Source organism: Vanessa tameamea, chromosome 18 (genome assembly GCF_037043105.1).
Source record: "Vanessa tameamea isolate UH-Manoa-2023 chromosome 18, ilVanTame1 primary haplotype, whole genome shotgun sequence".
Classification (NCBI taxonomy): Eukaryota; Metazoa; Arthropoda; class Insecta; order Lepidoptera; family Nymphalidae; genus Vanessa; species Vanessa tameamea.
The window spans coordinates 8,842,775-8,869,660 of record NC_087326.1 but is presented as its reverse complement, the minus strand read 5'-3'; the positions used below and the strand labels follow the sequence as shown (position 1 = coordinate 8,869,660).

Here is a 26,886-nt window from a genome sequence, read left to right as displayed (position 1 = left end):
TGGCGATATTTCTTACAGCGCCATTGTTTATGGGCGATGGTGACTACTTACCATCAGGTGGCGCATTTGCTCGTCCGCCAACTTATATAGTTTGGGGTGCACGTAGGCTAAAAAATACCAAATGTGCTATTCCATACTATAAGTAATCATCCCAGTGTCAAATTTTATTCAGATCCGTTAAACCGAGTCAGCGTGATTGAGACACAAACAAACATCCATACAAACTTCCTCATCTATAATATTAGATGAATCAACTATGTATTAACTTGATGTTCATTGAACAGTAAATAACAAAAGACGATATCAAGTAAAACTTATGTGTTATTTATGGACGAATTTTATGTGTTTTAAAAATATATACCTACCTAAGAGAGTAAATATCCCGACGGATTCGGTGGTGTGTGACGTCACATTATGTTTAATGGCCATAAAGATTTATACGATCCTCTCTATTGTGCGATTAAATCGATAAAATAGTTACATCTTGGAAACGATCGTTATTTTATTAAAAGAAAATTGCCTATAACGTGAAAATAATGTTGAAGGAAATCGAAAAACATTATTAATGAATAATATGGTAGGTATTCACTCCAAATATTAAAACTCAACGTAATAATGCTGTTTTCGGTTTCTTCGTGAGCCTGATATTAGCTCAACTTAAGTTGTCATAATGCTATTATGTACCGAAATAAAACGGGACCATTAAACACAACCATAAATAATAGTTTTCTTTTGTTGTTTCTTACTTTGTAACATCCTAATATATATTTTTTCAACTAAACTCGACTTGCTCTCATAAATATATTAAGTATATCAAAGTTTTTGTTTTTTTAATAATTATTATAATACACAAAAAAACTCATTTAACGATCAATAATGCACTGGCTGTTTAAGAATGGGCATATGCTTGTTCATTGTCAATAAAAAAAGTAGCAGCCCGCCCGTGTCCCACCGCTCTTCACCTTCTCTATAAGGAGATTGTTTGAAGATTCCACGCGGCCTTAGTACGCTTTGGTGCGTAAATTTGTGTCAAAATTTCATCCGACACAAATTCAAATTAAAAGTCTGTGCTGTACCTGGATTTAAATCAGTGATTATCGACTAAATTTATACGTGTAATTTGTCTTATCGATTCGTATGTCATAACGAATATTCAAAATATAACGTGAAGCATCGCGTCTGTGCTGCTCACTTCAATAAATAAACAAATGCATAAGATGTCTCGCAAGACAAGCGATAAACAGTTTACAGATCCAATAAAACCTGCCTACGTGTTTTAGCACCTGTCTTGTGTTTTAGGACGCCACGCTTTAGGTCGTTAAATTTATAGTTTTAACTTATTTCTATGTTCCTTTACGATTCACAATGAAAATGTCCGGTGAAATGCTTAGTGCAATTTTTGATCGAGGACTGAATTAATTAAATTTTATACTCAGAATCAATATTTAGTTTATGCATTTACGTGTTAGAATCATCATACCATGTTATTTTATCACTGGCACCGAGAGTATGTGCTTGTATGCATTTTAGGTCCTAGAATTAATTACACTGTTGTAAAATTTGTAAAATATTTATCGTTATGTGCATTCAAAAGCCATAATTTCTGTACAAATCGAGACCACGTTTTCTGGTGATATTTTTTATTTATTTTTTATTATATAATTAAATGTTAATAATTGAATACAGAAATTAATCCAAGCCTTAAACTGAACACAAAATATTACCCGTGTTTGATATAATTATGAGTCTTAGTTTATGGATGCATGTAAACTCCAATGTTTGAGAAGATATTAGGATATTCGTAAATATAATTTCATTCCAAGTTCTGTATTATTCAAATGTACGAAACATTTCATCACCCTCAAAACGTCACGACTCTGAAATGTGACCTGGTATCTTACATTAATATTAAGAAATGATCTCTTAAAAAATACAAAGATGGATATGATATTATTCTACAAGTAAAAAGTCGTATGACATCATAACATGCTTACGTATCAATTCTTTATTGTAAAATTCATGAGAAATAGTAGAATAGCTACCTCATATCATGCTGGATTTGTCGCATCTCACAAGAACCGAATAAGGGTTGTTTTGTTAAGTGCATCCATTAATCACACAAAACTCCATCAAATACACCCATATGGTAATGGGAAAGGAATCCACCACCATTAAATGGGCGAAAATATAATCAGCCTTCTTGAACCCAGCAGAAGTATTAAGAGGAAACGTAAAGTATGTCCAAAAAGACATCACCACTTTCACAAGGAACAGTGGAACCGACATTGTCTGATATATAGTAAATAATTGAAAATACTATTCACTCATTTTTTTTTTATAATATTTCTCTAAATAAACTGTCGTATATGTTTAGAATATTTCGTAGTACACTTCCAAAGTGTTTGATATAATTAATTAAGGATGCCCGTTTAATTAAAGTCTGCGTTTGAAGACGCGAAACAGTGTTTTAGAAGGAGCTTTACCAAGAATTGCAAATAAGAGAATTTCAAAGTTAACTTAATGAATCGTTTAACATCAACTAAATAAATATAATATTTAATGTAACTATTCCTTTGAGAAAATATTACATTTTAGTGTTATATATATATATATATTAAATTTTTCGGTATATAATTTTCTGCTTATGAGTAACTGTCAGTTGCCACTTTTTTGAAAAATCATCTCATGAACGAGTTAAAACGGAGTTGAAATCTTGTATGGAAGTAAGTAATTTCTGTAATTTCTTATGGAACTCATTCTATTCACAATGCAGGTATAAAAATTAATATAAATAATATTTCCGATGGGATGTTCCATCGGGTGCACGGCTAAAAATTAATAACTTGTTGTCTATCGACCGTATTTTGATAGTACATTTTGCGTTGAGAACAGTTTAGCTCCAGGCGGTCCTATCGCCAATTTAATAGACAATATTGTGTTTTTATTGCAAGCAAATATGTAGGTTTTTTTTTTTAGGTCAGTTTTTACGTTTTACAGTATTTTTAATATCAAATTGTTTGTACAGAATATATTTCATTCCATTGAAATGCACACAAGTAAGGTAAAGGTTTCCTTAAGATCGCTTTTCTTGTTTCTTTTGTCAATTGTATCTCTATTGTGTAAATATCTTTTACATCTCGAATTATTTTGTAGAAAATCTTGTTGTGTATAAACGTATAAAAAAAATCTTACTTTGTTACAGACACTCATTCATCAACTCCGGTCGTGTGTCTCGTGATAGAAGGAGGAACGAACACAGTAAGAGCTGTGCTGGAATACGTCACTGACAACCCACCTGTGCCAGTCGTCGTGTGCGACGGGAGCGGTCGAGCAGCTGACCTCATTGCTTTTGTGCACAAGTAAATAACTATATTATATAATTTAACCACATACCAGAACACCTTTATCGTTCTAATAATAATAATTAAATTGAAAATTATACATGATTTTGGGTAAAATTACTCATACATATTGTATTTATCAATGGTCTCAGTTTAAATAGAAGTTAATTTTTAGTATTTTTTTTTTTTTTTTTATATAAGTTTCACAGACATTGACAAGAACCGTAACGTTTAATTCATAGCTGAAGGCAATTTTACAATTTGAAATTAGAATAAATCTATTCTCTGATAATAATATATTCGAGCGTAAATGGTCTCCTTTGAGAAAATTATTCTTAGAAATATGAAGTTAAGTTCACATGTGGTAAGCACTTTAAATGTACTTGTAAACTTACGGTTTTACGCATAAACGTTGTTCAGGGTTGATTCGTTAAGCAATGCTCTGTCTCTTTCTTTTGTATGTCGAAATCAATAATGATAGAAGAAGAGAGCTCACATTAGTATAAAGGCAATTTAAGTACATTGCACTAACTTTGATTAAAATATACACACCTAGAATACGTAATATTACATTGTTATTGAAATATTTTTGTTATTGTATCAAACATATTGCAATAAACATGTACTACCGCCAATCAGCAATACTTAATGTCTGAAAGGTCAGTGAGCCAGTGTAACTAGAGCCACAATGGACATAACATTATAGTTCCTAAGGTTGCTGGTACATTGGCGATGCAAGGAATGGTTAATGTTTCTTACAGCGCCAATGTTTTAGCATTCCAATTTTTCAGTCGGTTTTGTTCGTTAAAATTACTCATATATTTTGAGATGGCCCAGTGGTTAGAACGCGTGCATCTTAACCGATGATTTCGGGTTCAAACCCAGGCAGGCACCACTGAATTTTCATGTGCTTAATTTGTGTTTATAATTCATCTCGTGCTCGGCGGTGAAGGAAAACATCGTGAGGAAACCTGCATGTGTCTAATTTCAACGAAATTCTGCCACATGTGTATTCCACCAACCCGCATTAGAGCAGCGTGGTGGAATATGCTCCATACCTTCTCCTCAAAGAGAGAGACCTTAGCCCAGCAGTAGGAAATTAACAGGCTGTTTATGTTATGTTATGTTATTATTACTGTTTTTATGTTTCAATTGAACCATTATATTGAAGTTGTTGATGTTATTATAAATTCCTTTCATCATCCTCCTGCCCTTATCCCAATTTTATTTGGGGTCGGCGCAGCGTCTTCTTCGTCCATACCTCTGTGTCTGACGTCATCTCAGAAGTAACATTCTTTCGAGCCATATCGTCTATCACACAATTCATTCATCGTTTCTTTGGTCGTCCCCTTCCTCTATATCAATCCACGTCCATGCTGAAGACCTTCCTCGCAGCATGGTTCTCATTCATTATAAATTTCTTTATAGCACGTAAATCAAAGTTTACAATAGCGGACTCGTCTCAATAAGAGATCTATTATTTTATTCATTTCAGTAACATTTGTAACAATATCGATTTCAAATTGAGTTTTTGTTACTTTAATAAATATATAATTAATATAATCGTAATGTATGACGTGATATTTCACTGGTGACATGGGAATTACGTCTCAAGTCTACAAATCCACGAAACAAAATTCAGTAAATTTATAATTTCCCTAGAGACGGTCGGCGATATTGTTCATAATACTGATTAAATCGTCAATAATAACTCTATTTTGATCAGCCGATTCGTTGTGTGACTGTACACTCTACCCCTGTCCCTACTAATATTATAAATACGAAGTAACTGTGCCTGTTTAATTTTAAGTATTAAACCACTGAACCAGTTTGGATGAAATTTATTATGGAGATAGTTTAAGTTCCGTGGAACGACATAGGTTTTGAGTTTTAGTATTTTTTGACTAATCAGGTTAATTAGAAGATGTTTTGACGTCCTTTTTATATAATGTGTGGTGAAATGGGGGGGGGAGCATGTGTACTATAAAGTGTTATAATTTCGAGCGGATAAATCCACGGGTTCGGCTAGTGATTTATAATACTGCCTTGAGTGAAGTGACATTTTAATTGGTATTCGTTATTTCGCTGATATTAACGAGATGGGAAGAGTCCTTGCAAATTACCTACTTATTAATTGTGTTACCAGTTAAATTAGTATCTTAAAAAAGTTTATTTTAATTTTAAAATATGAAAATCGGTGATTTTTCCTCTGTTTAATAATGAAAGACCAACAAGTGGGTTATCCCATCGGGTAAACGGTTTGTAAAAAAGAAAATATTTACCGTCATAATATATTCAGATATAAAAAAATAACGGATTATAAAAGCTGTTAATTTATATTAAATTAAAAGGTATTTTAATTTAAAGGTACCAGGCAAGCATATTATATAAAGAGTAAACATTTGAAACTATTTACCAGATACGCGTCAGAAACTGGCGAGCAGACGGTGTTGGAATCTATGCGGGATTACCTGGTCGGAACCATCCAGAAGACATTCGAAGTCGGGACGCAACAAGCAGAGTGCCTATACGGTGAGCTGTTGCAGTGCACCAGGAAAAAGAACTTAGTAAGTAACTTATTTGTCTTAGTAAGTAATTAATTGTGACGAGAATAAAAAAAATTGAGTTGCACTAAAATGTTACTAAATTTTAGATTAATGGTTGTGTGAAACTGGCTTAATAATAATTAATCAGTCGCCAGAACTGACCCTCACATAAAAACAGATTAATCTAAAAAACGAGAGGTGCCGAAGCACACCTGGTTGGGATGAAGTTGTTCTCGCTATGTATTATGTATTAAATAAAAGACACAATGAAATAAATAAACAATTTCAACGTTAAAAATGAAATGACATGACATAAAATTGTTATTAAACATACCGTTTGAATTAAAACAATAACAAAGTTTAAATAAAACCGTATTTAGAAGCAAGAGAGAAAGAAAAAGAGAGGGAAAGGTCGTCTGGGGGGAGTATTTTCCTTACGTGGCGATTCCTGCCAGTTGCACTTCACCTCGTGAATGAACTTCGTTCCAATAAATTAACGTGTATGTTCTTAATACGATTAGCTTTTCGGAAATAAATTATCAGCATTTCCGGATTGTTAAGGTTACCGGTTGTTATGATGGTGTCAAACAGCACTAAATTAACACAATTACTTACCAATGCTTGAAGTCAATACCAGTAATAATCAGTTAATTTATTTTTTTAACTAGGTCTCTTATTAAAAAATGATTAAAAACTAATTAAACTGACCCTAGCTCTATCTGACGTTTATGGATTTTACGAAGTTTTCCTGGAGTTAATTAAATCTTGTAGGCCTTAGAAATGAATTATAAATTGAAAAAAAAATACGTATATCTTCACCGTATTTGGAGAAAAAACTAATTTCCCAATAGTCTCAACTTAGCGTTTTGTTTTTTTTAAATAATATTTTAGTATCTCCACAGACGTGCTATCCGTGCCGCTGTTTTATCTTGTATTTTTTTTATTGATGTTACTTATAATGCGCCTGCGTTTTTTTTTTTGTATAGGCAACATCTTAAATTTAAACAACAATATAAATTTTGCTTGCATTACAAATCCAAGACAACAATTAAGCGCTTTCTACTACGATATCTATTTCTATATTATTATCTATCTATTATATATCTTTATCTTTTGCTTTCTACTACGATATATAATCGTATACTAAGTGGTACCTACTTGTCCAATTTACGAACCATCTTAAATTAAATTCCATGTTCCGTCCACTACATCATACATTAGAACGAAACCATAATTACCGAAATCTGGATGAAAACGTTTCTCGTATTAATTTAATTTTAATTACACATACGTCTCCCTACAACGTTACGATCTGGTTAGGTTTACTCTGAACGTGCGTTACGTGTTAGTTACGTACAAATATAATAAAACGATCAATTTTCCGGAACAGTTGTTTCGATTAAGTTCACTCTTGCATATAAATTTCATTTGAAAGTAGATTGGGGTTTAAATCAAACAAAATGTCTTTTGAAATGCGCAAGCGTTATTTATCTCAGATAAAATAAAGACTTAAAATTCTGCTATCTCCACCCAACCTACCTTGATTAAGAGTTTGTCCCCAAACATCATATACATAACACATATTGCTGTCTTTCGATTTGGCAATGAGTGAGCCAGTGTAACTCTGGGATATAAGATCTTAGTTTTTGAACTGTGCGGGCTGGTGACGCCTTGGCAATGTAAGGGTCCTAACCTACTCTACTTGTCACCATTCAAACCGAAAGATTAATACTAAGTATTTCTGTTTTGCGGTAGAATATAATTATGATGTTTGGGGTATTATCTACCCAGACGGGCTTGCACATAGCCCTAGCACCAAGTACAGTATTTTCTTGTGCAAATCGCACTCGGCATATATCATTTTCTTATTTATTTTATTATTATCTCATTGATCCGAAATTCTAATCGGAAATTACTTTAATCAGTCCAATTTTTCCATAATTTTTATCCCAAAATTGTTTGCTATAAACATTTTCCGATCTTTTATTTTTTTTAATGAACTTAGTACGTTGTTTGTATTTCATTGGACGGCGATTATTTCTCAAATATAAATTGGAAATGGACGAAGTGAAATATCCGTATTAAAATGTCTATTTTTCATTAACAATTTTCAAATTAAATTGCTTAATAACACGCTGTATATAGAACCTCTATTTCAAACTTTATGCAACGAGTAACTTTGCTATTATACTAAAAACAGTTGAATTTAAATATAAACTTTTATAAAGTCGTTGCTGTATGTTTACTAATGCATACAAGAAATAATCTCCTATTCGACGACCTCCGTGGTCGAGTAGTGTGTACACCGTTTTCATGGGTACGCCACTCCGAGGTCCCGGGTTCGATTCCCGGACGGGTCGATTTAGAAAAAGTTCATTCGTTTTCTATGTTGTCGTGGGTCTGGGTATTTGTGGTACCGTCGTTACTTCTGATTTTCCATAACACAAGTGCTTTAGCTACTTACATAGGGATCAGAGTAATGTATGTGTTGTTGTTCGATATTTATTTAATATTTATTAATCTATTACTGTTCTCTATATTAAAATTAATTATAAAATTAAAATTTAAATATATTTTCTGTAAAGTATTATGCGCCAGAACAAATATTACCGCTGTGAAAAGTCGTTATATCTTTGTAAGCTATTCTGTAGGATAAAAGGTAAATGTGGAGCCAATCTTGAGCACAATTAACTTTAATGACAACTGTTTAGACTGTTTACTCAAGAGCTGTAATTCAAAGTTAGGAGAGCGTGAATAATTCCATTCAATTACACCGATCTGGGTTTATTTGAGTTTAATATATATCTTATGTAGACGTGAAGTGTATAATCGTATCAAACTTGGCGGACTGTATCTGTAGTAATAATAACTTCTTGTTCCGGCTTCGCACAGGCATTACCGTCTTTACCATAGGGCACATGGGGCACGTGCACAAGGCACCTATCTTGAGAGGGGCCCAACGTAGAACCAACAATTTCATTCACACGTTTGTGCTGTTGATTGCTATATATATGTGCGAAATTGTCGTATTTCTAAGAAATAACTAACATATATATCAAAAGGCTAGTGACGACAGTCGTTATTAAAGGAGAAAGCTATGGACGTGCTCTTCATGATAGAAATAGCTATACTATAGCCATAAGATTGTACAACCAATCGGATTTCTACGATTTTACGAAAATTACCGCACCGTTTATTTGAAACTATACTTAAAGCCTGGCTATAAGCAAATTATTTGTACGTTGTAAATATCTACCAAAAGGCCCCAAATTCATGAGTGCCCAAGGCCACAGCATAGTTTGAGACGGCTCTGCGCACAGGTAGAGTAAGGGTCTACATAAAACATTTGTATCGTTCATATAAATAACTCTGATGGTCTACGCAGCAAACACCACTAAAACTCTTCCATGGAATAAATTTAAACCTCTTCATGAATCACTCCGGTCCATTTTCATAGTGTTTGAGTTTATCGCGTTGAGACAGAGAGAGACGGCGGGTGACTTTGTTTGATAATACAAGTATGTAGATGTTTTAAATGCAAAAAGACTGACTAAAACAGGTTATTCCTCATAGTTTGAAAATACTTATACTACAAACCTTCACCTCAAATGGAGAGGACCCATTAGCCCAGCAATGGAACATTTACCGGCTGTTATAGATAGATAGAAAACAATTCCAAGTGTAATAACATGTTATCTATCTTTTTGTTAGCTCATCTTGACTAAACCATGGAACAAATCGTCATTAAATCGACATAACTAACATGAGACCTGGGTCTCACGTTAGTTAAAATAAATACGGGATTTAAGGGAAAAATAAATTTGACGCGGATGGAGCCGCGAAGAACAGCCTACTATAACGAAAATATAACCAACTTAGCTTAACCGAATACAGATATTCAGCCTTACAAGCTATTCTTTGTCTCGGTCTTTCTCGTAGGTGCTCTTGATCCTTTACGGTTCGGAATATGTCTTGAATAGAAAGATTGAGAATTCTTGGTACAGAATATTACGTATCAAATCTTCTGAAAGAAGACGTTTCAATATTTATTCTATGTTCCACGAATGCAGGTTTCGAAAACGTATTGTTATACCATTCTTATTCATATACTGTTTTACTATAAATGAAATAGTTGGTCAGTTTTTATTATTGTAACTAAACCTTGAATTCATATTAAATTTCAATTTTCCTCATTCAATGTAGAAACAAATTATTTATTGTTGGTCAAAGTAAAAATTAGTCTTGGATAAACGTATAGAAAGTAGAGGAATAGTAAATGGAATACTTTTGCTAAATAAATAAATAAAAAAAAAACAAATAATTTATTCTAAAAGCGAAAAGTGCGGGTGGCGGCTAGTGTAAAAAATGGAAGTGTATTTCTTTTTCAAATATAGAATTATTATATTTGTTTTTTAAATATAGAATTTGAATGTTCCAATTTAACCGTTTTTATCCAGTACGATGATGCTTATAATATTTGGAAATCTATTGAAGTTTTAAAATGAATGAACAAATTCAGTATAAATTTAATTAAACGTGCTCATACAATTTCATTTATATCACTTTATTAAATTTTACTTGATTGTAAAACAAGCGTGATTTAACTATATGATGCGTTTTATCTTCGTTTTTAGTGAAAACACACCTTTACCTTTTAGTATATAAGTAATATGTAAAACTGTGTTAATAAAATGATGTTATGTCATTTTATTTTAATGATCACAATGATTACGATCTCACAGCGGTTAGATCATGTAAATCTTAACAGAAGAACAACCGAGCAAGCACCGCACACAAAAAATAAAACTAAACATTTTCATGTGTAGTTTTCTTTAAGTTTCCATGTCTGTTTAAATTTCGTATCTTTGACATAAATAAATCTTGAAATAAGTCTAATCAGCAGGTTTGATTCTGGTCTCTAAAGCTAAGTATGGTATTCGCTCCTAAATCATACAACCTCCGTAGTCGGGTAACAGAATACGATTAACTAGAAAAGAAAACAAGGATAAAAGTCGTTCTTTAAAAACATGCATACGTATGTAAATAACATTATATTTAAGCAAATTATTTGATCGCCAGTGACGTGTGCAATCAGACATATTTTTTATTACAAAAATAAAATCTTTACTTATCTTCCCGTTTCTCAGATCACCGTGTTCAGAATTCAAGAGCGCGCGGAAGGCGGCGAGGTCCAAGAGCTGGATCAAGTGATTCTGACTGCGTTGTTCCGCGCCCAGCACCTGTCTCCAAGCGAGCAACTCTCTCTGGCACTGACGTGGAACAGAGTCGATATTGCGAGATCAGAGATCTTCGTCTACGGGCAAGAATGGCCGCCAGGTGAGATTCAAAAATAGTATATCTTTTTATAATTTTAATAACGAAACTGATTCGTACCCTCGATATAGACTAGATAATGTAAAATCAATATAGCACTCTCTTTGGACCAGACATAGACTTCAAACTGTTTTGTAGATAGCACATCTAATTAAGCTGTTTTTTTTATTTTATCTGTTTACTTTTAAAGTCTTTATTTCACACAATTTACTATAAATAGAAAAAAGGACAGATAAATTAGAAAGTATACAAAGGCCTTATACAGCCTTACGTTTAGTGTCATCCCTATACTTCAGTTTTGAAGTAATCTTTTTACGTGACTTCATTGCGTGTATTCTATGCGTTTCTAAAGAAGAAAATAAACGAAAACTATGGAAAGCATATATCGATAACAGTCTAAAAGATGGTGTGATTTTACTCTACACTGTAACGTAACTGCAGCCTAGTTGAATAAATAATATTTTATCAACACTCACATAGCTTTTCACTAATACATTACCCACTGTTCAAAAATAAATATACATTTCTCCATCGTTCATCTTGTAACACGTTTTAATAAGTACGATATGAATGAAACATTACAACGAAATACGATTCTCTTTTAATTATATTCCGATATAATCGCAAGGCAATTAAATAATTTCAGAAAAATAACATGTTCGCAATTTAAATTAAAAGTTGAACACAGATAAATTTAAAATGTAATGATGTAACATTATTATTATTTTAAAATTGCTAGTTTGGAACATGGCACAGATTATACATTCACGCAATCAGACGAAAGAACTGTAGACACCTTATACGCCGGCCGCGATAATGTTTCTCGGGAACACGTCGACGAAAACCGGAACAAACTTGTGTCTGAAATCGTCTTTGTTAAACAAAGTCTCAGATTGGGGTCAGCTAAGCCTAGTCCTATTCAACGTCAAAAAGTCGCTTTTTTTATTTTACTTTAAAAAAGGAATAGGTTCTTTTTATTTTTTTAAGCATGTTCATTGTCCGATTTGATAAACACATGAATTTTTTATTGTTAAAATTATTTTAAAATTAAAATTAAATTATTTTATAATTAAATTATTTATTAAAATCTCCACACAAAAAGCTTTGTATTTATCTATTTATTTGTAACCTATTTATAAAATAAAATAAAAATATCTATATTTATAATTTTCTTCATTATAAAACTTATCCTTATCATACAGTAGTAAAAAAAAAACTTAAGAACCTGGCTTGAGACGAATCTAAGCTAAACAGTAATAAAAAATGAAAACAATCTTTATAAAACCTTGAGTAGTTATTACGATGCCTTTGAGGGTTAAGTATTAGTGTTCTAGTGAAAGACACCGTGATTAAAATAATTTATAAAGCTAAGGATTTGCGGATTCATTTTGATGGAAATAATCCAATTGATGTTGATTTATATATATAACCATTCAACCATTTTTATTTATTTATAAGCAATTTGCTTATACAACTGTATTTTTTCTTTTTAATTATAAAACTTTATAATACAACAAAATTTCAATGTTAGTGACAGACCGTGTGAAGAAAACTAAATAATATTGGCAGATAGCATTCTGAATCTTTAATTGAATGTTGATTACGACAATCTTTGTCGCTAAACCTTGTAAACATATTTAAAAATAGAATTTAAAATTGATTTTTATTTTACTACCGATAGCATATCCAAACTTAGTTGAACCTTATACAAGTACAGTTTATTCTTCATCGTTTTAATTATTACCTAAAAAAACATGGAACGTTATTAATATACTGTACAAGTACAACTGTATTGTGTATAATATGTTTGTACGTGTACAGTTTATTATTAATAATAATCATAGAGTATTTAGAGTGTGTGCAAGTAACTGTACATATGTGTGTGCTTACATATGAGCCTGCGTATATTAAGTATCAAATTTGAATAAAGTGTATATAGGTTATATTGGAATATTGATCAAAAATCCTATGACGCGGTTTTAATTTTCATCGAAATCCAGACAGACTCTCTTGATTATTTATTGCTGTTCCTCGTAGTTTCGGATTTTACCATCCACGCCTAGTTGGAAAATACATCCTGTATATCCAATCGAATATTTGTGTCCGATATCGTCCGATCTATTTTGTAAATCCTCTTAAGATTGCAATGTTCTGATTGGTCGACTTTAATGAAAACATTTTGAGTAAGCAATTAAAATTAATCAGCTCATCTAAGTGGGAGTTGGTTTGAAAGTGGAAACAAATAACGAGGAAAGATATTTGTCAAAGCAAAATATTTGTTAACAGTCGATTAAACAAGATTATAAAAGTATATTTCTGGTATCATTTTAGGCAAATTTTTGGTAAATCTTCGTTTATAATGTCCAAGATGTTCATCAAGTAAATAGTCTTTAAAAACTAATAAAATAAAGGTTTTAGAAAATTCTTTACTAAAAAAATAATTTTGCTTGATTTAAATAAGGTTTATTTAAACTTTATTTAATACTTAAGACTTTGTGCAGGTGAGAAAGCCAGTGTCTATGATCTCATTGTTGGTAGTAAGGCCGATGTGGTTTCCATTTTTTTATAATGCCAATGTATGTGTTAAGACGACGACTACTTAACATCCGTTGGTTCATCTGCAATAAATATAAAAAATGGATTTGACAATCAAATTTGAAACGACATTTTAATATTATTTTATAAAAACTTAATAGTTTAACGTTTTATTAATCATACTTTTTATTAACAATGCTGTATTACATATTTCAATGCCTATGTAATAAAAAAAAGCCACAAAGGGCCAATGAATATCTAACAAATAGTAGAAAGTTTACACATCTACGTCAAATCCTTTGTTGTATTCAAAGAGTCAGGACTAGTACATTCATATTTAACAAGCATCAGGTTCAGGTTCGTAACGTAAGAACGCAGGTGTTTGAAAGCCAACATTTATGAATAAATTCACTGAACTCACTTTTAACGTTTATTGATCCCACCTACTGAATAATAATGAACTCATTCGCTGCAATATACTTGACTTTATACTCAAGGTTCAAAGAACCCTATCTGAATATATAATTTCTACAAAATATTCTCTAATATATTATATATTAATAATAATAATAAAATAATAGTATCACCATGCAAAAAGCTGCCATCGTAAATACATAATGTATTGTACTTCGTTTTCTTAAGGATGAACCTACATCGAGCTTATTGACCACATAAATAAGATCATTTAATTGGCCATGCCCGTATATTGTTTACAAAAAATACCAGCTCTCTGCTGAGAAAAACACAAATAATAATAATAATAATAATATATTATTAGGTAATCGTTAGGTTTTATATTATAGTAGGAGGGCCAACAAAATAGTAATTAGGTTTTTTCGAGTTTAAACGCTCACTTTGTATATACTGCCACGGAAGGGATTATGAATGGGAAAATGTTTTTCTATCTTAATGATACTATTGATATTGTAGTATGGCTAGTCCCCGTTGAAAACAGCCTAAAACAGTAATAACAAAACTTAAAACAACTTATAAAGTCTACTAAAATATTCAAAAGAAAAATTCATAACTTCTAGTACTTTAATATTTAACTGAGTAACTTTTACCTTTTACCTTTTTTTATTTCTCAATGAACTTCTACTCGAACATAATATAGAGATGGATCTAAAAATTACCTAAACTGTATAAGACTTTTAATAGTATAAAATAAGTTATTTTAAGATTGTTAAAACATGTTAAAAAGTATGGAAATATTTTTTTGTTGTATGAAAAAAAAATTGAAAGTAAAAAATGATGTAACTATTTAATTAAACTCAATATGTGTTTGTTATAGTGTTGCATATCGATAGTCCACTATCGATAAACTATCGATAGACTATCGATAGTTAAGGTGTTAGCGCTAGTATTTATAGTATATCGATAGTACTGTCACGATAGCTCTGAGCAATACTATCGATAGTATTGCAAAACCATTACTTTTAAAACAATCGGTAGTCCAAAACTTTCGATACTATCGATAGTACCAATAGTATTGCTGCTACCAATAGTATTGCTTACAGAGAGCTAGCGATGCTATCGATAGTATCGATAGTATTGCCATAGTCAATAGTATTGCTCACGGAGAGCTATCCATACTATCGATAGCATCGATAATATTGAACAAAACGATACTATCGATAGTACTATCGATATTCTGAATAGTTTTCGAGATCAACTATCGATAGTTTAACTATCGTTATCGAACTATCGATATCGAACTATCGATATCGATAATTTGACTGCAACGCTGGTTTGTTAATTATGCTAGGGGTAGGTGTAAGGATTGGGTTATAATAATTCTTACATTCCCACAGAACATCTAGCTCAGTAGATCCTAAGCGGCACAACACCGTGTTTTACGAATAAAGCAATTAGATGTCACTTGTAACCATATTTATTATGTATATTTCCTGTGCACTTTATAAAAGAAATAGCGAATCTTGCCATCGCGATATAGAAATGTCAAAGATTTGACATAACGCCATCTAGTATTCAAAAGATACAATAAACTTGTTAATGATGTTTACCTACACTATCGATTGTCGAAAGTGACCAATTCATCATTAACAGCCTGTAAATTTCCCACTGCTGGGCTAAGGCCTCTCCCTTTGAGGAGAAGGTTTTGGAGCATATTCCACCACGCCGCTCCAATGCGGTTTGTTGGATAGTGACCGAGTACTATCTGAAAACTAGCTGCAATATGTAAATATATATATATTTTCTCATCAGGTGCCCTTGACGAAGCAATGATGCAAGCCTTGGAACACGACCGCATAGATTTCGTGAAGCTGCTCCTGGAAAACGGCGTATCCATGAGGAAGTTCCTGACGATTCCTCGTCTCGAAGAACTTTACAACACCAAAAGCGGTCCTAGTAACACCTTAAGATATATTCTGAGGGATGTAAGGCCCCACCTACCCAGAGGATATGTGTACACACTACACGACATTGGGCTAGTGATAAATAAACTGATGGGAGGTGCTTATAGGTAAGTTATACTATCGGCATTTTATTTTAGGACTCGGGGGCTCACTTTAGTAATTAGTAATAATGCTAATTATAATTTCTATCAGGATAGACTAGACGAATATAGATAAAATCAAAAGTAAAATCGTATCTTAATACAAGAATGGTACAATTATCGTTAGAGTCGTTTCTGAGCTACACGAATATATAAGAATTTCATTTAAATAAGCTTACAAATTGATAATAGCATATTTGCGTCTTTAATCATAAAATTAAATTGAATTATTTAATTAATACGTTAATCTTGACCTACGTAAACAGTACTCTTCCAATTTCGCTATTAATAAGATTTTTAATCTATATAAAGACACCCATACATTACCCTTTATATAAAAACAAATAAAAATAATAAATTTACAAAAGTAGATTCTGTTAAAATAATAGTAATGTTGGTGAAAATAATTTTCATTTTTTTTTCCATTGAAGTAGTCTTCATGCACTGTTATCTTATTTTATACATATAATAAAATCGGAGTGTCTGTTTGTAATATCAAAATAACCGCTTTTTACTAAATGCATTATGTATATATACACGGTACATATACCAAAATAACATATTTTTCAATTTTCGTCTGTCTGTTTGTTGCGCCTAATCTCTGTAATGGCAGGACTGATTTTGACGGGACTTTCACTGGCAGATAGCTGATCTAATAAGGAGTAACTTAGGCTATAACAATAACATTTTTGTTAAATACAAACGTGCACGAAGTCGCGGGCACAGATAGTAATAATATATTTTTATTGTTCTTGGTAGTAATTAAGTTATGTCTATACAGTTTCATAATACGAACAATCACCGAAGCCTCAAAATACCAACGCGCTGCCACACTTTCGAGCAAGTTTTTACATTCCGAATGTATATAACCATAACAGTTTACTCAATACTTATTCTTCAAATCACGACTAAATAACAAAACAAAATTTATTTTTAAAGGTAATTATGATTTGACAACAGCGACGTTAACTTTAAATGATGTTGATATGGTGATTTGTTAGTGCTGTGTCTTCTTCTTTCCATTTTTAAATCAGTCATGATAGAAAGAGAGAAATGTTTCAATAAATAATGTTTTTTAACCGGCGATGATAAAAAATAATTATAGTATAGCTTTTTTTTATTACTTATTATCTATTTAATCTCATTATGATTTGATTTTATTTACATATAATATTTGTTTAGTTTAAATTTATCATGCAAGCTGTGGTTTCCTGTAATTGAAAAAAAAAACACCTTTGAAATTATACTTTAGAACAATTTCGCTATACGTTTTTAGTGTATCTCTTGTTGGAAATCCTTAAACAAATAACTATATAAAATACATTTAGTCCATACTATATAAAATTTCTCGAAAAGATCTTGAAATTTTTCGTATTAGCGGTTTCATACTGGCAGAATAATAATTATTTGTCAAGGCAAATTGAAAAGAAATCACATTCTACTGTGAGTTATTTAAAGAGATAACACTCGAGTTTATTTATTCCTTTGAAATCGCATTTTCATGAGCCGACTCGGAGTGTCAGTGATAGATAACTCCCCTTTGTGAGTGTTATAAGGGAATATAAGCTACGAAATAACTTTCACATACATTAAATAAACTTTCGGTATTGGCAGATAGTGATTGTCAAATATCACAATTCGCGACGGAGAATATCCAATAATATGTACTTGTAAATTTTGTATGTAGTACATACATAGCACTTTTTTATATTAAAATTTGTTATGTTTTCATTTATTTTGTAACATATTTTTTCCCCTTTCCCTGTAGTTACACTGGCTCACTCATCCTTTAAACCAGAGAATAACAATACAGTAATAACTGACAGAACAGTAATAACAATACAGTAACCCAGACGTCCTTGCGACGATACCGTTTTGTTTAACGTGACGCAAAATATTATTACGTAGAAAATTTAATGGAAAAAAATTGTACCGCTTCACTTCGCTGTAAATTGTTATTAGGTTGCGGTGCATCAGCTTCTATACATGGACGTTTAAATAGGCAAGACAACGTTTGCGGGTTTTTCTAGTAGCATTATTAAAGAATAGCAAGAAATAAAATTGTCTAAATAGGCACATAGTAAATATTTTAAAATTTCCTACATACGTTTTCGATATTTATTATTTTAGTTCATTCTATTACATAATAATATTTATATTACAATTCATATAATCACATCGAATATTATCATACTAGTTTAACCGTCATATATTTCCAAAAATCCTTAACATTTACTAGTAGAGAACGCGTTCGAATATTTCGTTCGTCTTTTGTTCCAACTATCCGATGTTTGTTTAAATAAATATTAAAATAAAAACAAAATTATACAAAGGCTACTTACTAAATTACTAGTATCAATAAAAACCAAATATTTTACCTATTAGCCTATTAGGTTATTTAAAACCATGTGATGAGACGCGATTAACGAAGTCCATTTTACACCAAAATTATTTTGACTTAATATTGAAAAGTCTTTTTTTTATTTCTTATTTATAAATATCGTTTAACTCACTCGTATCAGCTAAGTTATCAGACTTTTACGACGTGAGAATAGCGGGAAAAATTCGACGACAGTGAAATCTGTCGCTTTTGCGATTAAGACTTGGATTTATAGGTATGCGTCAGTTTTTCACGGTTGTCGCCGCGGCAACTATGCGGGGAAAAATTCGATCTCACAGCGCTCGTATAAAATCTATATATTTAACTTTATCGCCGACAAAGATAAAGTTAAATGGGAGGTTATACATTTATTTATTTATTTATGTACCAACAAATATATAGACAATTACATAGACAAAAGACGTGTACAAAGGATAACTTATCTCTAACAAGAGATCTCTTCCAGAAACCCTGATTCTGTTGGAGATTATTTGTAGCATTTATTTATCAATATATGTTCGTCGGTTGTTGTGTAGCTCCTAAATTGGTTAGTATAGTTTGGCAAATAAGGGGATCATAATAATAATCGGCTTTTTCGTAAATTCCTGCTAGGAGATGTTATTTTACATATAACGTGCTATAGATAGATAAGATAAGATAGATAAGATAATTTTTTCTATATTATATAATTATAAAATATTCTATGATTATTTTTCATGTTAAATTTTGTGAACGTAGAGTAGAGTACATTTTTAATTGATATACATTTCAGTTAATGTTACGATATAATTATTTTTCTTATTTAGTGTAAAATGTGCATGTTGTCAATGTACCTGTTTAAATAATTATATAAACAAATAAAACATGACTGATACGACAAACAACAAAAAAATTACGTATATGTATATTAAAATTTAAAATCAAAGGATAGGATTGAATGCTTCGTACATTTTCTGTTTTGGGGTTTTGCTGCGTCAAACTTATAAAAGATTATTTATTTTCCATATTTAAATCGTTGCAAGTTAAAGAAAAATATAACCAAATCACTAAAATCAAACACTACATTAAAAAATGTGATAATCGTAAATCTAAATTAGCAATGAAATATGACTGGCTTGACCTTTTAAAACTAAGATAAAACCTCCTACATAACTATAAAGTCTGATAAATCAGTTGTTGTAATCAATTTCAACTTTAACTGGGGGACTTCCCATTTTTACCTCGGATCACTTAAAAATTAAGCATATTTTTAAGTTTTAAGAATGATTTTGTTAATGTGTTATTAAGTTAGTAAATATTTTGTGTGTTTTTATGTATCAATCCTAGATGTTACTACACCCGTCGCAAGTTCCGTCCGATATACGCGAAGGTGATGAACAAGAGTGTGAACGTTCATCGCAACAGCGCGTCCTTCACCCGTCACAACGCCGGCGGTCTTTCGCTCATCACCGGCTTCATGCCTGTCACGACTGAGATGGCCCTCTTCGGCTATCCATTCAATGAACTATTGGTAAGTTTTATCTGTCGATCTCATCATCATAGAACACTTGTTATTAAAATTATGATGGAATTATTATCTTCCTGAAATTTATCAAGGATTCTTCCATTACTAGACTAATAGACTCTGTAACTGATATATTAATAAGATAACTACGATGACGATAAAATTGTTCACATCATTATCACCAAGAATATGGTTGTCATCATCATCACTGTGATGATTTAAGACTGTCTTCTTATGTGAAGAATTCTCCGATAATTTAAGAGCTGGATTTAAAAAATATTATGAAATAAATAACAAAACTTTACTGATGACTTAATTGCAAAAACAGCCTCTTTATCCTTAGAAACATTTTCCTTCGCGGAGATTATATTTTATCGATAAAATATACCACGATAACCAGACTCAACTTTATTAAAATTCATCGAATGGTTTGGACCCTTGGAACATAATTCGAAAAGATTAATATTCCTAAAGAATTATAAGTTGGAATATATTTAAGAAACATGATATCAAGAGCAGCTTCGAAACCTTTCGTTGATATAATTACGTTACTAATGAAGATACAACTTGTTAAGATATTATTTTAATTAAATAATTGGGATTTATTTAAATAAATAAAACATAGAACATTGAATATAATCTAAATAGAACTTAATTATTACATACATTACATTAGCCGCCTGTAAATATCCCACTGCTGGGCTAAGGCCTCCTCTCCCTTTGAGGAGAAGGTTTGGAGCATATCAAAGTACATTAATATGTAAATGGGAAGCAGCACAGTAACAGCCTGATTTGACAGATATTCCTTAGACATATCTATACGAAGTTTTCCATCACCGCCGAATTCAAGAATGATTATAAATTGTATTAACTACTGATCATTTCGGTTCTTCTCAGAAGAATCGACGTTTCAAACGTGATGGCTTTACATTTCATTTATTTTGTAAAGTTCAAAAGTATAAGAGCCTACCTTTATAAAATAAATTTTGATTTAATAATTTTAAAACTTGAATAAGACTTAGATTAAGATTTATCTATGAAATATAAAAAAATACAGAAGAATAATGAATTCGATAATTAAAATTAAATTCATTTAATTCACCGATTCAATAGATGTGGGCGGTTTTGACAAAACGGCATCAGATGGCTCTGTTAATGTGGACGCATGGAGAAGAGGCTCTCGCTAAGTCCCTAGTGGCCTGTAAGCTGTACAAAGCTATGGCCCATGAAGCTGCTGAGGACGATATGGAAACTGAGGTATATGAAGAATTACGTCATTATGGCAAGGAATTTGAGACCAAAGGTAAGGAGACTTGAGGACTTCTTTCTTTACAGAAACCAAATTAAAGAAACCTGTGGACTGACCGTGGGAAATATTGGTAGAATTGCAAATAGCTGGTAGGAATTAAAATTTAATGCTAAATCCTCTTTGAATTGTAATTCCATTCCTCTGGGCGAAAAAATAATTAATGACTAGGCGTTCTATTTATTATAGCTAATCAATTATTTTTTTAAATTAAATTGCTTTCTAAAAAAACAAATTGTAAGAATGGATTTGATTGAGAGAATGAAAAACTGATCGTGAATGTGTGTATTTTTATTGTCTGTTTAATGTATTGAAAGTATTTTTTGTCCTCCATGTAACTAAAACTAACAAAACAATGCCAATACGAACCTATTAGCCTGAAATTGTTGTTATAAGACATATCATTATAATTTTATGAAAAAAATACTTATATAATCCACTAAACACATAGTTTACAAAGATAATAGTGATCCGATCGCTACTGTAATAATAAACTATAAATTACTCTGTCGGAATTGCTCCGACAAACGATCGAGTATAAACAATCATATACAATCATTGTGATTTCAGAATTAGCAATACTAAACAATAAATATTTAAAATTTCGCTAGTATTATGTCTTTTTTGATGTGTGACATCTTTCCTCTTGCTTTCGTATAATCTGTGAGAGAGATTTAGACCTTTATTTAATTCGACCAATAAGCGCGCTCCGTGCGTCGCGTTGACCGTCAGATACCAAACGGAGAAGACACATCTGTTATGTCTGTATCATCAGACACAGCATATTATGTCCCTACTGTAAAGCTTGCTCGTTTTTTTATACAGAATGTGTTTCTTAATCTTCTATCTCTATAAGAAATCACTGTTTATTTACAAAAACTGCTGAATATGTTGACGTAAATAAGTACCATTCATCATGTTTCAGAGGTTTTTGGCTGAACATGTCATACAATATAATTTAAGGCATAACGTAGCCACAACACTGCGTTACCGGTTCTGCCAGTAGTATTACATATAATTAATACATATAATAATTATTATTTTTTAAGATACTCATATTTTAAAATGATGTACATAACATCACTCATCATTATCTCAATGGTGGAGAGTGCTGACAGTTTTCTAACACTAGACGTCAAATAAACATGTGCTTCGGCCTATTTAATTAAACCAACAACAAATTGGAATGTTAAATATTATTACAAGATTTATTCGCTACAGAATATTCTGCATCTAAATAAATAATTTGTTTCAGCGCTTGAATTATTAGACTATTGTTACCGCCAAGATGACGATCAAGCGCAACAGCTGTTGACTTGTGAACTTCAGAACTGGTCCGGACAGACGTGCTTGAGCCTCGCCGTAGCTGCTAACCACCGCGCCCTCCTCGCTCACCCTTGCTCACAAATCATCCTCGCCGATCTATGGATGGGAGGTCTCAGGACCCGAAAGAATACCAACTTAAAGGTAACCTTCAACTAAATTATCGACACTCACATCTCTTTCTTTCATCTTGTTAACGCACAGACTTGTATTGGCACGTAGTAGTCTTAGAGAATAACATATCGATCGTAATGAACAATACCGAGATAGATGTCTGTGTGTCAATGAGTCGCTTGACAGCATGCTATTGACGCCGATTATTCAAAGAACTTTACAAGCAATTTTGATACTTATTCATAATAACATATAAAGAATGATATAGCATAATCGACGTCGAATATTTTCGATTAGCTAAACGTTATTGTAGCATGTAATGCTTAAGTCGAAGTGATAGTTAGCATCGATCGAGCAGCGTTTCGTTTGCCACATCGGCTTTGTCGTGATGTCAAAGGTAATTCTGAGCCTGCTGTGTCCGCTGTACATTCTGCAACTGGAGTTCAAGTCAAAGGAAGAGTTGCAGCTGATGCCGCAGACGGAGGAGGAACATCTCGAGAACGAAAGCATGGAGGACGACAGGAGTACGAGAGACCCGACGGACGCGGAGGTACCGTTTTCTGTTTAGTTGCTTACCATTGCGCTTCAGAGAAATACATTTAGATTAATTAATTATTCAATCGGAAAACCGAACACCGGAGAGACTAAAATCTTTAGTTAGTAGACCTTACTATACTGGTTGCTTGAAATAATTGTGTGTAAGCGGTAAATAAATTTGCATCAGTTTAACATATTTTTTATCCTTCTATTCTATTACGATTTGTGTATGTGTGCAATAATGTTAGTAACTAAAACTAAAACATAATCTTATATCTCTGTAGAAAGAATAACCCTTATTTTTAATAATTATTATTTTATAATAGACATTGAGGCATGCGTTTATCTACAAATTCACAGATAAAACAGCGACTAACACTTTTAATTATGGCTTTAATGAATCATTTCATTCGGATAAACATATCAGATAAAATTTTAATGGCAAAGTTTCTTTCAACAATGTACTTCGTATATACGTACACAATAATCTACGTAAGATCAAAAAGAAAATTTAGTACAAGAAAAATATCAAAATGATTTCAGTCTACGAAAATAAAAGACGTTTAGCAATCTTATTTTTCCTGTTTCTCTAGAACGTAGTGCAATTTAGGCGGAATGCACTAAAAGTTTTTGCATACTGAAATACTTTTCGTTGAAATTTACAGCAAAGAAATGTAGAACAAGAATGAAATATTCGAACTTTAATATTTAAACGATACCGTTGAAACTCGTTGATATTTACAGCCAGTGTCTATTTGAATAATATCGCAATGTGAAAAGAGAAAAAACGTGAAAATATAGGGGTTGCCAGTTGGAAAAAATAAATATTGGTACTCTACTCATAGTATATACTACCAATATTGCGCGGCTGGATTTGGATTGGATATAATTTTAATCAAAGTTAGGTTCAAATGAGAACAAGCTCCAGTGAGTTTTTATATGCCTTTAATTTTTTTTTTTCTGATGGAAAATCTGCATTTTTGGGATTAAATGTGTACCAACCCAAGCTGGAGTAACTTGGTGAAAAAAGTCGCAAACTTTATAAGCGGACGCCTTTTTCAAGCAATGAGATATTTAATGGCAATACTTTACTAGTAATTGCGTTACAATTCTTCTTTTTTAATTATTTGTGAACAATGAAGTTTTTGTATTTAATTGAAATAAGATGTGGTAAAATCCACGCAAATTCTCACAATTTGGTACAAAGTTTCGGATGAGATGAACGATACGCGAACGCGAATAGGCATACTATATATTCGATTAAATAAAAAGCAGTACAAGAAAATATATTTCATATATTTTTTAATTAAGCCGCTAATAACCAATAAAGCTATCAATTAACCAATTTCAAATAGCTATAAATAAATATTGAGGTACAAAACAAAAACATATTACGTACTTAGGTCGGGGAAGTGAAACGACGGTCGCTTTCTATTAAGAAGATAGTCCCTCCCGGGCAGCAGAATAAAACCACTCAGGTATCTGTCGAGCTTACTGAAATAACGCACTCTAGAACTTTGCACCTTTACGAGCGAATAAAAAATCTCTTTCAGCTGGAATTGCCTTGTTTACAACGTCAGATTTTCCTTCAAAGAAAACGTTACGATAAATTTTAATGTATATTAATATTGTGTTTCGTAATACACTTTATAAACAGTTATCGTTTATTTTTGAATATACTTAGAAAACCTTTTGCAGCACCAAATAGCACCATATTTAGTGATTTATTTACGCATAGGATTAATAGCGCTTCACTTGTTCTAAGAAATTATACTAATCATGTGAAAAAAAAAATCTTTCAAAAATCATATTAAAAATCAACCTATATTTTTTAAATTCTATGAATGTTAAGGAATAGTAGAAATAAATGTTGGCTGTAAATGTTTTGTAATAGGCAGGTGTGGTGAAACGACGAACACTTTCTATTAAGAAGATAGTGCCACCGGGACAACAGTTTAAAAGCGCACAGGTACTGAGGATGATTTTAAACGGTTTCTGTGTTGCAAACGAGACGTTTTCATAAGCAGCTTTGCATCTGCAATTTCTTTCACACTGAAATGCGATTTTTTGTATTATTTTTTTGGGTGAGCTTTAATATCCGGTGGCATGCGGTTCCGATCCCAAGACAATGAAACATTTTCGTATAAATGTAATTTTATATATATTGTGAGAGCAGGATAACATAATCACAATGCGTAAGTTTGACAAAGATGAAAGAACAAAACGCATTTTCAAAAAAACGTCACCATTACGAGTGCTGTAATTTGGGACCTACCCTCTCAATACGATTTTTTTTCTCCAGCGGACACTAAAGCGAACCCTTTTTATTTAAAGTTTTTTCTAGTACTGCCACCTAGTTAATACTTAATAATTCATCCGTTTGAGAACCGAAGATAAAAGATTACAAATAGCAATCATGTAAACAAGAAACATCAAGCTTCGTATGTAATATTTCATCATTATCAAGCATTTTTTTTTATTTTAATAACGGTAGTCAGCCTGGCAAATACGTCAGCTGATAGTAAGTGGTCACGCTTATAACATGCGCGTGCAATTTAGTATTATCAAACGCTTGTGACATGCGCGTATAATGTATATTTTTAGTGTTTTAAGGGATATCCGCTATCGCTTGATGCTCTACCGATATGCTTATCATTAAATTATTATTTGGATATTACATAACATGCGAATGCTCTTGGTGGAAGGAAGCGGCTGGGTTTTTTTTTCGGGTGATTTTCGGGCTAAAATTGCTTTGTTATTCGAACCTCTTTTTGATCAATCAAGTGTAGGTAATGTTTCGATATTGAGTTTGAGCCTCCTACGATTTAAGTGAAACAGACGAATTACACTAAATAGATAATCACTTTCGCGAATGAATACTTCATATAATAGTGAATAATTTTGCAATTAATGTTGACTATAATTGTGGTTTTGTGGCATTACCGGTATTGCAATTAAAATCACGGTTTCATTATTATTTCAATATAACTTTGTTAATTACTTTGAAATAACGAATATTTGGCTCGTTTGCCTAATAAATTGTTGAATTTCTAACGTTTATTTATTTATCTTCGTTTCTAATAATCACCAAAATCAGAATTAGTTTATTTATGCCATACATCCGTGATTTTGTCACCTGGCTATATGAGCAGCAAATAACATCTGCTGTTGTCTTGATCGGAGAAAATGTATCTACTGTGACGGACACGAGACTAAACAAGAGTTTGACTTTGTCTTCGGATATATGTTTATAGATAGTTAGAGTATTCCAAAATAATTATGTTCTCATTTGACTTATAATTGAATATTATTAACTATTAGATAGGCAATAGGCAAGTCAAATATTTACGTTAAACGACTTTCAAATTTATAATTCTAATTCTATAACAACCGCAAATTTTTCTTCTACACGCGTTGATCAATAAAAAATGATGTAAGAAAGTTAAGT

The 26,886-nt window shown here is 31.8% G+C and overlaps 1 protein-coding gene across 9 annotated transcripts in view; it reads left to right on the top strand.

Annotated features, from left to right (window-relative positions):
• Trpm (Transient receptor potential cation channel, subfamily M) overlaps positions 1-26,886 on the top strand; it is a 265,036-nt gene that overhangs the window by 216,827 nt on the left and 21,323 nt on the right. For all 9 annotated transcript variants that reach the window (XM_064217803.1, XM_064217804.1, XM_026635934.2 and 6 more), the window contains 8 exons: positions 3,203-3,359; positions 5,761-5,908; positions 11,035-11,224; positions 15,983-16,241; positions 19,981-20,164; positions 21,272-21,461; positions 22,720-22,931; positions 23,299-23,451. In XM_064217803.1, the coding sequence (XP_064073873.1) occupies positions 3,203-3,359; positions 5,761-5,908; positions 11,035-11,224; positions 15,983-16,241; positions 19,981-20,164; positions 21,272-21,461; positions 22,720-22,931; positions 23,299-23,451 (1,493 nt within the window). The remainder of the gene's footprint in view (positions 1-3,202; positions 3,360-5,760; positions 5,909-11,034; positions 11,225-15,982; positions 16,242-19,980; positions 20,165-21,271; positions 21,462-22,719; positions 22,932-23,298; positions 23,452-26,886) is intronic.